This window comes from Onychostruthus taczanowskii, unplaced genomic scaffold (assembly GCF_017590055.1).
Source record: "Onychostruthus taczanowskii isolate IOZ18803 unplaced genomic scaffold, ASM1759005v1 scaffold53, whole genome shotgun sequence".
Classification (NCBI taxonomy): domain Eukaryota; kingdom Metazoa; phylum Chordata; class Aves; order Passeriformes; family Passeridae; genus Onychostruthus; species Onychostruthus taczanowskii.
Window position 1 is genome coordinate 853,012 of NW_024502902.1, and position 14,504 is coordinate 867,515.

The following is a 14,504-nucleotide window of genomic DNA, read 5'->3' on the forward strand; positions in this document are numbered from 1 at the left end:
TGACTAAGGTTTCCAAATGTAGCTCCCACAGCCTGCACTTTTTTCTCTGCAGGCTTCCAGCTACCAAAGCACAGGAGGTTGTGCTCAGTCTACCTTCTGTGATCTCTCATGGAAAGATGCTAGTCACAAACAACATTGCCCTTCAGGCTTGCTCAAGTGGAGAGCACTCATACAGCCCACATGAGATGTGCTGTGCTGACTTTAAAAGCCACAGTTAATCTGGTCATTCCTTTTGCATTGACTGTTGCCAAGCAACTTGCTCCTGGTTCCCAATTACAAGTAGAGAACCTAAGGCAGAAAAGATAGGGTACACACTGGATTTTCCTATGCTAAGGAAAATTTTGGATTATAGAGTCGCTGAATCTTCTTTTGTACTGTATTGTAACAGTGAAGAAAAAAGATTAAGTCAAACCCAGAAGATAAACAAATATGTGGCCATGTCTACTTGAAGAAATGTGGTTTCATTTTCAAATGTCTGGACTACTTGGAGGTTGGGATTCTGTCAAGGATTTTGGTATAGTTGGTATGACACTAGATAAGGGCACCTCAAAAAAAGATGTAATACCACCTGTTTTCCATTTTTCTAACTGTAATGTCTCTGTTCTGTGTCACTTGCTGCCTGCAGAAAAATAGGAAAATGCACATTGCTTCTACAGCTTACTGCTGATTTCAGAAAACTGGGCTCAGTGTTTTTAATCCCCTTCTGAAAGGTGGTCAGGAATAATGTTTCACTTTCTGTGCAGATGCGTCAGTTTTACTATTCAGCCAAAGCCTTTGATGTTCTGGAGAGGCTGGACAATAATCCTGAATATTGGGAAGGCAAGAGAGGTGCTTGTGTGGGTGTATTTCAAATGATCTTAGCTGGCCGAGAAGCAAAGTGAGTATTCTCTGTTGTATCTGAATTTATTTTGCTCTTTTCCTATTTTCAGCTAACTGTAAGCAAGAAACATAATCTCAGTTTTAGGACTGCATATCATCTTCCAATCTTTTATTGAGCTTTCAGAGAATAGACACTCCATCTAGAGGCTCCATATGCAGTCTTCAGCTGGAAGTCTATCTTCCACACCAACAGTTATAGAATATATGGTACAGAATAATTTATGAGCAAGTGCTGTGGACTTTAAAATACCAAAATACTTTAGTCATCATCACTAGGAAAAGCTAGGTTATAAGTGTAGTAGTATGTTCATGAACTGGGGGAAAACAACATCGTTTCATGTTGATGATGGTGTAAGAATGGAAAATTATCACATGACATTTTAAAATGCATAGCATAGAACTAAGGAAACATTTACTCAACACTGTAGGAAGGACATGATTTCTCTAAACAAAGAGTAGATGATACTGTGCTTTCATTAAAATTTGCCTTCTGAAGACACTGACCGTGTCACACAAATATACTTACTTGATGAAAGCTTAAAGGAAATCATCTGTGTTACTGATAATTTTGTTATCGGCCCATTTCACTGGATGGGGGAATGAGAGAGAGAAGTGAAGCTGTATTTAAGAACTGCTCCCTTGTGAATATTCTGCTGTGATGCCAGATGGCCGTTGTCTTCTGGCCAAAGTTGTTGTTTCCTGCATGACTGGTAGGTGTGTATCTTGGCTTCTACACTTTCCTTCTATTCATTTCTCTGCTGGAATAATCTCATTAACTACTATACCTTTCAAGTGTCCTTTTAGCAATCACTGCAGCAGATGCAGTAAAATACACATAACTTGCCTGTTTTTCAAAATATGCAATTAAGTTCTTACTGTAAACTAACTGGCAAACTGCAGCAGGATTTATATATGTTTAATAATAATAGGTTTATTCTATTAGGAATGTTGATTTCCATGTTGTGTTTATGTGTAAAGTGCTTTGGCAGCATTAAGCTAGATGTTGCCATACTAAAGACTAGCAAATAACATTAAAGATTTTTTTTTAAGTTTGGTTTGTTCTGGGGAACAATTTTGCAGGAGTGAGGGTGTGTATACAAATACACACATATGCACACACTAAACTAATTACATTTTTGTGATTTTATTTCTTTACAACTGTATACAAGACTTTTTTGTTGGTCGCTTTTTTGTCTCTGGGATCAAATGTGGTGTGCATTTTAACCTATTCCAGCACTGCAGATGTATGGACCTCTCTGTCTCAGAGAACCTATGTTTTGTGAAGTAGTTTGATGTGAGCAGTTTATTGTATCACTTGGGTCTAACCCTCACTTAAATCTTTGCTTTTCAACTTTGTAGAGAGACACTGCGGGAAGTTCTGCACCTTCTGAAGAGCACTGGTAATTCTCAAGTAGAGTACATTGTTCGTGTCATGAAAAAGTGGGCCAAGGAGAACAGAGTCCCTGTTTGAGTCAGTGTCACAAAATGAGCCAGGTCAGTTGCTACTGTATGTCTGGCTGCAAGACAAAGGTCTTGGTTTCTCCTGTGCATTCTGGGTATCTCTTCCTTGTGGGACTTTAGGCATTCAAGCAGGTTGACCAGGAAGTGTGTCCTGCAGTGAGATTCAAAACATACAGCAAATTGTTTTTTTGGGGTTTTTTTTTGTTTCTTTTTTAAATTAAAACTTTCTTGGTACCTTTTCTGTTGCACCACTCTATTCCTCAAAGATTTTTTTCAACTTCCAATTTAGTTTCAACTGTCTACGAAATCAAGGTGCTCCTCAAATGTTCCCCACATTCCTCCACAAAAGTTACTAAACTTCATGGTGGGGTTTTTTTTTCCCAGCAAGCCTTTTGGCCTCTGAAGAAGAACCATTTGTTACATGACTCAGACAAACCTACTTCAGCAAATGATGGAATGTGGCAAATAGAGATGGTGACAGTGATACCACTAGGCATTGCTAGGGTATCAGATAATACAAAAGGCTTAACATAGAATCATATGATCATAAAATGGTTTGGGTTGGAAGGGACATTAAAGATCACCTAGTTCCAACCTGCCATGGGAAGGTACAGCTTTCACTCAGAGCTGCTCAGGTTCCACAGAGCTTTATCCAAACTGGCTTGAACAGTTCAAGAGGTGGGCCATCCATAACTGCTCTGGGTAACTTGCTCCAGTGCCTCACCACCCGCACAGTAAAGAATTTCTTCCTGATATCTAAGCTAAACATAATCTCAGTTTCAAACCATTCCCTCTTGTCCTGTCACTACATGCCCTTGTGAAAAATCTCTCTTCTTTAGGGCTTTTATAGATTACCTATCTGGGGTAAAATACAAACCATGTTCTGAGGAGTATCCTTTTCTGCATGAATTTCAATTACCAATACCTTAATTTGGGATTTTTTTTGTCTGTAAGGATTGTTTTCTCTCTTATCATCTTTTTCAGAGCATGAAGACTTATTTGACTGATGGTATTTTTCAATCTCACTTTGAAATTTAACACTCAGAACATATATTCATGTTAATATAGTTCACATGAGAACTTTAGCAATCTGATGGATAAAAATATCTTTTAATTATTTTGTTCAGCATTTACCACCATCATGAGCAATATATTCTTTATACTTTTGGATTTATTATACTCTCCTATTTTTTTAAGGTGAACAGTTCCAGAAATTACATAATTCTAAGAGAAGGCAGCAGTTGTAACATAAAAATGTGTAATACATTTGATAGTAAAAAACATTTGTATATTATTTGTAAAAGAAAACTTTACATTTTATAAATCTGTAAAATACTTAAGAAGTATTTTTTTATCTTTTGAGGGGAATTCAGAATACCATCTTCTCTACTGTTTGTGCATTGATTAAAGGTCTTATTTTAATCTACAGTTGAATGTCTGATTGGTCTGTGTTGCTTCATATTGCAGAAGTTTAAATAGTGTATTCATTTTGCTGTGGAAGAGGGCAGGTTTATGGGTCATTATTAAGTGCATGTTCATTAATCAGTCAAAGGCAAGCCAATGGCCTTGGTCCTGATCTTATGGTAGTTTGCTGAAACTAAGGCAGCTGGATGTATGTGGAACATGCACACCTTTCTGCCATATAATGTGTCTGGTTTTACTGCTTCATGCAAAAAATGTGGGTATTATTGTTCAAGTGTCTAGAAGTACATTGATAGTTGGATTACTTGCACTTAAATCTAGAAACTGATCCATCACACTAGCAACAATAAGCCTTTCAGCAGGGGCAATGTTACAGTCCTTCAAAAGAGGTGTGAAGGGAGCAGTATTTTCACTGAAAGCAGTTATAAAAACACTTCACTTGTGAACAGCATTTTTCTTTTCCATCTCAGTTTAATTAACTTGGAAACAGATTGGGAATACAATTATGAATCTTGGTACAAAGCTTCAAAAAATCATGTTGGTGGCTTTGTAGCAGATGTTAAATGCATCTAATTACTCCCTTTATTGAAGCTTAACCTGCAGGAGAGCTGAAGAGCATCCAAATCCATTACAGACCATTTTACATGTTGGTTGAATCTTCTGAAATAAGTGTGATGGTTTTGCAGCATAAGGGTTTGGGGGCCAATTTTAACTTCTCTTGTCTGTGACAAGAAGTTTTAATGCAGAAGGGAAGAAGTTGGTTTTTTTTTTAAACTCACCTTTATTTACTGTAGCCATAATGTCATATTTGATACGCTAAATAACATGGGGTTTAGCACAGTGCATTTTATTGACTGGCAATAAAGCTTTTATCATTTAAGATAAAACAGGGACTGCAGGGCTTTGCCTTGAGCAGTGATGAAATAAGGTATTTTACATACTGTCTTAGATTTAGGTCTGGGTAATGAACAGATATGTAGGTACTATTAAAACAGAACAAGAAAAGTACTGAAATACTGGTGTTTATTTTACCTTAGAAATACATCTAGAATGTGTGTTCCGTTGTTTAATCTGAGGTCATATTCAAAGAACAGAGATTAGACATTGCTTTAGCTGATACAGAAATGAAAGGTAGTAAAGAATAAATAAAATTTTATCCCTATCTATTTCCATATTTCCCTAAACTGTAGAAATTGAAGGAGTCAAGGTACTCTAAATAGGACGGCTAGGAGTGAAGGCAGATGACCTATTGAGCAAGCAGGCAGTGAAGAATGCATGTGCAGAGCCAGGGAAATGGGTAAATTTATTGGGTCAGGAGTAAGTGAATATAAAATTGAAACAGTGGCATTTCAGATAATGTAATGAAAGGAAGACTAAAGCAGAAATTGCTGCATCATTATAATTTCAAGGAAGAATATGGAAATTAGAGTTGTTTCTTATACTCTGAATAAGCATCTGATTCTGGAAAAATAAGCCTCAGAGAATGCACAGAAGCTGCTCTGCTAGCAATCATAGCATTAACAGTGACTAGTAGAGAAAGCCAAACCCCAAACAGCGTGTAACTGCTTTTAGTTGAGTGCTGACCCATTCCTGATGGATAAGAAAGTCAACCTTGATTTAAACTTGTTAATACCTGAACAACAGCTATGACAGTAACACCTAAATGAATTAAACTGGAGGCGACAAGTTCACTGTGAAAGAAAAGTCATGTCACATTACAGCTCTGGACTGTAGCAGCCATTTAGGTTTATGTGGTTCCCTCAGCTGGAAGCTGGCTCATTGATCTTCATAAGAAAGCTGTCTGAGCGTGAATGAGGAACTTGGCTAGTAGGCAGTCATACACAAAGTAAACAATTACTTAAATGGCTGTTGCTACCTGTAGCTTTGCTGTATGGGAGCTATACATACATTGAAGAAAACATCTAGATTTTGCCCACTGCTTTACTCTTTGACCTTTTTCCCTCTGTACTATCTCCAGAAGTTACTTCCACTCACTCTTTTTGAAGTTTCATTTCCAAATTTCCCTCCTCCCTTTCAGTCTATGACATGGTGATTGAATAAGTAGACAATTGCATGAAAGTCTTACCAGTAACATTAAAATCAAGTCCTTAATCAACTGCTAGATAAGTTGGCCTGACACTATGTAGTGCAAGATGGTAGATTTCACCAGTGTTGAACCCAATAACTAACTCGACTTACCATAAAATATTTGCCAGAAGAACTTAAGTGTTAATTTGAAGATAGATAATGAAAAATCCATAGTTTTATTTTGAAATTTATTCAAATGGTTAAATCATATTTGCTTTTTTAGAAATTGTACTTTAATTCTAAATTCAACTTGTTTAGTCTTGTTTTCTAATATTCAGTTCTTCCAATGTTCATCATTGCTGTTAACCATTAAAGCCCAGTATTCTTCCGTTTGGTTTGGTTTTTTTGTGGTTTTCTTTGGAGTTTTTTTTTTCATCTTTTAAAGTGCAGCAAGTCAATTCTTGTTTGTATGAAAGACTGATTCCCCTGTAAAGGTGTTTTGCTGGCTGGAACACTGGCAGTTGGTTTGCCAACAGATTTTTTTGAAAACATGGCTGCTTAGCACTGGGCATAATTTATCTCTGTATGTAACACTGGAATATGCTTCTCCATAGTGCTGCTTGCTATTCTTCTGCTTGGGTACTCAAAGACTGCATTCATCTTTTTTGCCATATTATCACAGGGAAACCTCACACTAAACTGGTTCTTGGCTGGGACATGATATCTAGGATTTTTCCAGAACTGGTATTTTCCAGAATACAGTCTATCCTTTGGAAGAGACAGCCTACTTTTTGTTCTACAAAAATACATTGTGTTCAAATTGGCTTTGCTTTCCAGCTTATGCAGATCACTCTGCATGACTACTTATCCCCACTAATTACTAGTTTGTTTCTCTGGAGCTATTTATTAGCACAGTTTTACAGCTATATCTGAGTCATCAAGGGGTATGTTGGATCCTCCATACTTCCAGGATCCCCAAGACATTGTTGTTGATGACTGATGGCTGCTTTTCATCATTTATCATTCTCAACTTATTTAACATGTGTCGCCCTGATTTTGTAAGACTTTGTTAAGCCTTCTGATGTTTGCATTCTTTCAACAAACTTTCTCACACACAGTTCTGTAAATAACCTATGTTTTGCATTCTTTCATGGAGGTGGAGAGAATTGATGGACCCTTGGTCTGTCCAGTGGCATTGGAGAGGTGGCACTGTCACCCTCCAATCCACTGTCACCTTTGGAAAACTATAAATGTTGGAGTCAGAAAAAAAAGTTCTTCTTCTTCTTTTTTGTTCCCCTCGAGAGCAGCAGTGTCTGTGTCATCATTTCGTGCCTTATCACAACAAACATGTACCTTTCAGATATGGTATTATGCTATTCTTTTAAATTAAGTATATGACATCAGAAATGAATGCATTGCACTTGCAGGAACTGCAGCACTGTTATATTCAGCTAAATTTGTAAAAGGTCCATGTCACAGGAGATATTTCCCATTCATTCTTTATTAAATGAGCCTTTCAGCATCCCAGAGAGACTGACAGAATCCAGTTACTCAAGTCCTTTTGCATAATTTGAAACAACTCTTTTTTTGGCCCTGCAATCACATTTAGCCACTAAAAGGTTACCTTTGACTTTGCAGAGTTTAAGCTTTCATTTGAAACAAATAAAGCAGGCATTTCGCATCTCTGGGCAAGGGACAGCTCCTAAATTCCTTATAGGTCTTGCTTAATTGATGAATTACACGAGCATCTATTTATAGATTTAAAAATAAAAGTAATGTCTATATTTAGTAAGAGCTGTGACTTTTGAGAAGACACAGTGACACAGTGTATTCTTCAAATAAAAAGAGAACGTCTGTTTCAATTCAGGCTTACATGCTTGAATTGTGCTTAGTTGCTTCACATTGTATTATTCTTAGTAATTCTTTAGAAGAATTTAAAATAATGTAGTAAAATAAATAGTGGTCTTTAATAAGTTTTTATGATAGACCTTCAAGACCATGGGTCTCCAGTTATTTGCACAGGAAATATACTGTCTCATAGTTTGTAGTGATTCTCAGATACAGCTGAATCAAACTGAAGGGTGGGATACTATATATGCTGTTCCATGGACTTAGGAATTGTATTGAGTTTTTTGCAGTCCTTAAACCACTCTTTATGCTGGTCCTTAATTGGAGATGAGTAATGAACCTTAGACTCCACCTTGATCACTGTAAGCAACTTCCATGTGGTTAGTTCTGTGAAAAAAACCACACACAACAGTGCAGAATTATAAAAGGTAACATCTTAAGAACACATAATGTTGACGTTGTTTACATCATGTGGTAAAGAACCATGCTCCAATTCCAACAGCTGCATTGTTCATTGTAACAGCTACAATTTTCTTGGATGATTTTGTCCTTCTTAAGCATGATGGGATCATTATGCATGTCTCCTCTAAAGCTACTTGTATTTTTTTTTTCTTGCCTTACATTAATGGGTGAGGCCATTATATGGTGAGCCATTATGTGGCAAAATTCAGTATCTTATTTTGCAGAGTTGGTGAATTAACTCAGATCACATGATGTCATCGTGTCTCATGAATCCATGTGTGAAAGCTGTCTCTAAGAAAATGTTACAAAAATTAAATTACTAAACCTGATAAACAAAGTCATAAACTGCCTGGTTGGTATATTCCCATACTGATGATTATCCTTATGTTTTCATTCTACCAGTTCAGTCTTACTTTTGTCTGACTTATTCATGATGCCACATGTGCTGAACTTAAGTCATTACTGAACAAACTGAGAAGCTGTCTATATAAAATTGTGGTAGTTTTCCCCACCATTTAAAGGCAAAGTGCTACTTTCTGGTCACAGCAAAGTAATTTCTGAGGCAAGCTTTACAAGACTCCTGACTCAGTTTCGCCAGTTGTTCTCAAGCAGGTTTTATCACTGTGTCCACTTTTCATTGTGCATATTCTCATTCCCTACTGAGAGTTTTTCCTTCCTGTCTCCCCATTAATGTGATGAGCCTTACAGGACTAACAGACTACTGCTAAAGTACTGCTGTTTTCCACTTCTCACTTCCTCCCATTGCTCCACTGCTGAGCATGACTTGCTTCACTTCCACTTCACAGGCATTCGAGGCAACATATTTTCAGATTTGTAAAATGCTAAGTCCTGTGGAAGACAAAAAGTCAACATGACACTAAGAATAACTCAGTCTCTTAAAACACTGAGGAAGTGTTCAGATAAGAGTAGACTCATATACTTACCAATGTCAGGGGTAATTCTTTTAAGGTCAGAAAAATGACATCTGAAATAGAACTGTTATACAGAAAATGTAGCTTGATTTCACAAGCATTTTGGGTATGTAGTGTCCACTCTGTTCTTAAAATCGTCACTTCTATTGCTGCTGTTCTACACTTGTTTTAACATGCCCAAAAAACTTCACGTCATGTCTTCTGAAAATCCAACTTGAGGTGGAAAAAAAATTGTTTTAAAGAATTTCGTCTATTTAAATTATTCATGTATGAAAAATCGTTTTCATATGTAATTTTTCAGATGCTATTTTTAATGCTGTGGCAAATCAAAAGCAGCTTTGTGTTGAATCTGGAAGTTCAGTATGTAGTTAATTCTTGGTGATAAATATGTGCTTTGCTTTTTTGAAGGCAGTTTGGCTTGGAAATGAAATCATGGAAGTATGAAAATGCTGAGCTGCACATGCAAAGTATGCTTCTGACTATTCTGATCATAAGCTTGTATGAATGTTAAAAATGTGGTAATTTGTTTATGCAATCACTCTCACCTGTCTGTGCTAATGTGTACTTACCTAGGTGTGGAACTTATATCAGTAAAAGCAGTTCCCAAAGTGCTGAGAGGCATTAAAAAACTTGGTTAGGAAATTGGAGTTTTGGTAAAACCAGCCTGAAAGTGAAAGGAGGAACAAAAAAGAAAAATATTTCTTCATGGTCACAGCAAATATTATGTTCTATGTCATAACTTTTAGAAGGTTGCTTTACCATCTATGCATATGTATTACATGAAATTCTCCTCTTTGGGAAGATGATCATTGCATGACCATCTGTTCAGGTGTTGCCTGAACAGTAGCTATAATAATTTTAAATATATTACAGTATTTAATAAAAATAGGTTTCCTATAATTATCACAATATTTAGATTTCACTAAAAACTAGGAAATATCACCGTGGCAAGTGACCAAGGCTCCTCTAGCCAGCAGTCTGCCTGAGTCCACTCTCAAGGGCACTGAGTGTTTGTCTTCTCCTAGGTCAGCACCCACAAGGGAAACTCTGAGAGAGCAGATCTGTGGCACATTACCTTTTGTACTTCTGAGAATTACTTCCAGACCCTTTTAGCTCATTAAACAGCATTACTACTGCTTTTAGTGTAGCAATTGCAATTCAAACTGAGAACTCCCTACCCGGCTAGTCCTTGTTACTCGTGTTACAGCTGGGTGGCAGAGCTACAGGAAATCATGACTCATATTCTTGTGTGGCTTTCTTTGCTATTGGGAGAATAAAACCGGCAGACAGCAATGCAGAGATAAGACAATAACCTGACTCCAAAGTTTCAGACAGCCTGGTAATCTTCGGCTGCCTCCAGGGGTGCTAGCCTGATGGAACAGGCTTTTCATCAGAGATAAGCATCCCGTGCCACAAATATCTTTAAGGAAATGGTGCAAATAAGGAAAAAATGTGAGGGACAACTCCCCAGAGCACATAATCCCTCTCAATCTCTGTAAACATCTAGGTGTTTTTACACTTTCAAATGAGCAGGTGTGAATCATAAAAGAGCTACCATTAAGGAAGTCTATTATTTTCAAAGACAGCTCCACTTCAGCTTTAAATTCTACTTAGGTATGTTTTAAGTGATTGTCACAATCAAAAAGTAACAGGCAGATGCTCCTCAGTTTAAGTTTCTTTGCCAGTTCATTCAAGTCTGCTGCCTTTCTATATACTTGTATTTTTAAGAAAAAAAGTGTGTGTGTGCCCACGCATATTACTGGGTTCTCCTCTACAAAATCCCTCCTGTGTTTATTTCTGATTAATTTTCTTGCTATTCTTTCTATCTAAAAAAAAATCCAGGATTTCAACTAAAAGGTTATTTTAAAGGACTATTGAATCGTTTGAAAAATAAAACTTTAAATTCATTGAATCAAACCATTTACTCAGCAGTACCCTAGCCACCACTAAGCCAAGTCCCTAAATGCCACATCTACACAGCCCTTAAATACCCCCAGGGAGTGTGAGTCAGCCACTTCCCTGGGTGGCCTGTTCCATTGCTTGACAACCGTTTTGGTGAAGAAATTTTTCCTAATATCCAATTGAAACCCCTTTTGATGCAATTTGATGTCAACTTTATCTTGTCCTATTGCTTGTTATTTTGGTGATTCAGTGGCTTTAATTTTCTTGTCATCACTTAGCAGGTAACTAATTTTTTTCCCCTGCTTTTTCTTGCTTTTTAGAAAAGTAAAGAGTAAAACTGCAAAGAGGAATTTCCTAGGGATTCGCCGCTTGGCAGAGAAAACATCTCAAGGGCTGACATCCCCAAATTAATGTTATTTAAGACAGAGCGCACTCACCACCTGGAATCATTACTACTATAGAAGTTTACAGCTTATTTGTCAAACTCGTACTGAGTTCACCCTTAACACTAGGACAGAAGTTGCATGCTTGCTCCAGCAAGAAATCTTGACACAAGAAGCAGAAACAATTATTAACAATTCAGTAAAAAATAAGATGTAAGTAGAAAAGTGTTCTTATCTTGTTAGTTACAATTGATTTTGCTACTGTTTCCCAAAGGAACAACTGACCCATATTCTGCTTGGTAAATGCACGTACTTAAGAGCTGATGCTTAATGTCTTAATATTTCATCATCTCTCCAGGCTCAAAAGATGTTCCCACAACAACTTCTCCAAGCAGCTTGCTTTCCTTGGCAAGGATGCAATTCTTCTTTCCTTTTTCTCTCTCTGCTTTTTCTTCCTAACTTGCAACTCCATATAAATGGAGCTCTTGAGGCTTTGAATTTTCTCTGAGGTTGCTCTGAGTCAACAGTCTTATCCTATGTATTAGCTTAAAGAATGTTACAATGTTCTGTAGGCCATAAAAATCACCAGTCATTCAGAACTTGTGTCAGCTTTAAATTTCTCATTGAGAAAATTCTTCTGAACAGCAGGGATGATAACATCCCCACCTTTAGTTCAGGAACTCACACTACCATGACACATCCCTTCCTGTAAATCCCTTGACTTCTTTCCCATGATGTCTTGCCCCTATTTCTAGCTTACGTGAGATAAAAGCCAACATTTTGTTTTCATCAGCTACCTCTGAGATACATGGCCATGCCATTTATGTTGTTCTGGCACAAAACATGGTGTTGGAAGACCACTCCTCATCTCAGCAAGTGAGCAAAAGGTACACCTAAATCCACTTCTAGGGGTAAAGGGTGCTTCCAGTTACAGGAGCAGTGACTACTTTTTGCATAAAAATTGTTACTGTTTTTAAAACTTCCTACTGCCATTGAAACCTTGTGCTTTTGGTCAGATTTGTTCAAAGCATTTTTTAAAGCTCTGGAGAGGAGTTCAGTGTCTCTTGGGTTCAAATTCTCCAGTAAGCAAGGCTTGAGCAATTCACAGGGAGCAAATAAAAACATATGGGATGAAGTTCATTATCACAGTTCCTCTGCCTTGAAATTGTGACAAACTAATTTTACTGCCCCATCAAAGGAGATTCTAATTACCTGAAGCTAATGCACACAGCTTTCCTAGAGTGAATTTGGCATTTCTCTACCTGCCTAGTAGGTAGAGAAATGTCCTTCCAGTTTACTTCACTGAAAAGTGTACTTCAGACTTCTCAAGGCTATGGCAGAGCTGCTGATAACAGCTCCTAAATATATGTGCCTGAGGAAAGAAAGCTAGAGGTAAATTCTTCAGGAAACAGTATTTTTCCTTAAAAGAACAACAGTAGTAAAAATATGAGGGGGCAGGATCATGCAGATAAATCAGTTTTCTAAATGGTATGATAGGCATTGGTGTTTCATTTTGGAAAGAAAACAGGTGGTTTATTTCTTGATTCTGGGTCTAGCAGAGAGCAACTTAGTAAAGCTGGAAGAGAAAATAGAATTTTATTTTTTTTTAAAAAAGCACACTTGAATTCAGAGATCCTCATTAAACAGAAAACCAGCAATGCTAGCCATATTGTTGGTGCAGTGGATCCTTGTGATGCAGCAGCAGGTCTAGTAAAAGCTTCATAAACACCAACATACCTGCAGCTGTATCATCTCCTGACACATAAATGGAAGCTGCAGCTGCTGTGGCAGCAGTTCCAGTGAAAGGACCACAAGGATCAACAAGATGTGTGGTTGGACCATAAGAAACCAAGGATAGGGTGAGGAAGTAGCTGATGGTAAATGAGGATATTCTCTCTCTGTCTTGGAGACTTTTGAGCAGTGGAGATGTGACTGCCACTGGTATGAGCTGGCTGCCACTACAGCTGTTACCTCTAACGTAGATCTCAGTGCTCACCTTAAGGAAAGGAGAGAACAAACTGCCATCCCATGCCACCTAAACTTATTACAGAATATTATTATACAAGCAGAACATGTTTTCTCCTGCATTCACATCCAAGGGCAACAGGCTCATGGCTCATGGAAGTAAAGTAATAGCCTTTGAAGCTGAAAACAAGCTCCGTGGAGGCATATAACTGATGATAAGGACAGTTCTGCTTTCTGGTGGGACCCTGGGCCTGCTGCTGTGGGGTGTCCAGCCCAGAGGAAGCCAGACAATGGCTTCCATGAGGTCCAGGAGAGCAGTGACCACTGGTCTGTAATGAAACAGGGTACAGCTCTGACTCTACCACAACCAGCACAGCCCAAAAGCATGAGAGTGCTACAGACAGAGAAGCCAGTCCAAAGCAGAGCAGGAGTGTTCCATCTGCAGTTTGCTGGTCTGTCTCTGTTGTTTTCTGTATTTGAAACTAAGTCAGGTCAACAAACTGCTGCTCACTGATGTGGTTGTAGCATCTGTAGTTCCAAGCATCCACTTTGTCTGATCTACTCATACTGCTTTTCACCAGTGAAATAAAAAGCAGTTTCAGTATCACCTCAAAATTACTCTTTGTGTGGTTGTTAATTTTTTTTAAACTCTTAATGTGCCTCTCTGTGTCCTTCACATAACATACAAAGGGAAGGAATCTGTATTCAATGTTGGACTATTTTAGCATGGTCATGTCCTGAGAGAAAGCAAAGTAACTGGCAGCACATCTCTAATTACTTTTTAAAAATGATACTTGTTAAATTTTGTGTTGTACTGACAAGGGCAGCACATTATACTATGTACAGACAATACCTGAGATTGAGCTTAATGACAAAGAAGGCAACAGGTAGCAAAACAGAGTAAAAAGTATGGATAAATTACAAATCTAACTCCTGTTGAAGTGTTTGAAATGGTACAAGCCTGGAACTCTTCTGGTGTATTCAAAACCAAATTCCTTGAGAGCTTATGATCTAGTGAATTTGGTTGTTTTCTTTTCCGAATGGTTCTAGTATCTTAGACCAAATGTAACATGAACATATTCCAGTAACTACTATGCTTGGATCTCCTGCCAAGGTTCTTTTTTATTCAGTTCAGATACTCAGAGAAAACTGTCTTTAGTGACTTCACTTTAAATGCAAAGATCCAGAACTGCTGTTTGTCTAGTTGCATAAACAAATACTA

The 14,504-nt window shown here is 37.7% G+C and overlaps 1 protein-coding gene across 3 annotated transcripts in view; it reads left to right on the forward strand.

Annotated features, from left to right (window-relative positions):
• The window catches only part of TTC26 (tetratricopeptide repeat domain 26), a 54,301-nt gene extending 42,956 nt beyond the window's left edge, over positions 1-11,345 (forward strand). Inside the window, exons 17-19 of one of the 3 annotated variants that reach the window (XM_041416721.1) lie at positions 744-877; positions 2,239-2,373; positions 11,255-11,345. In XM_041416721.1, the coding sequence (XP_041272655.1) occupies positions 744-877; positions 2,239-2,350 (246 nt within the window). In that variant the 3' untranslated portion in view covers positions 2,351-2,373; positions 11,255-11,345. Of the gene's footprint in view, positions 1-743; positions 878-2,238; positions 3,763-11,254 lie in introns of those variants that run through there. The other 2 variants (XM_041416720.1, XM_041416719.1) reach the window with 2 other exon arrangements.
• Positions 11,346-14,504: the final 3,159 nt, after the last annotated feature.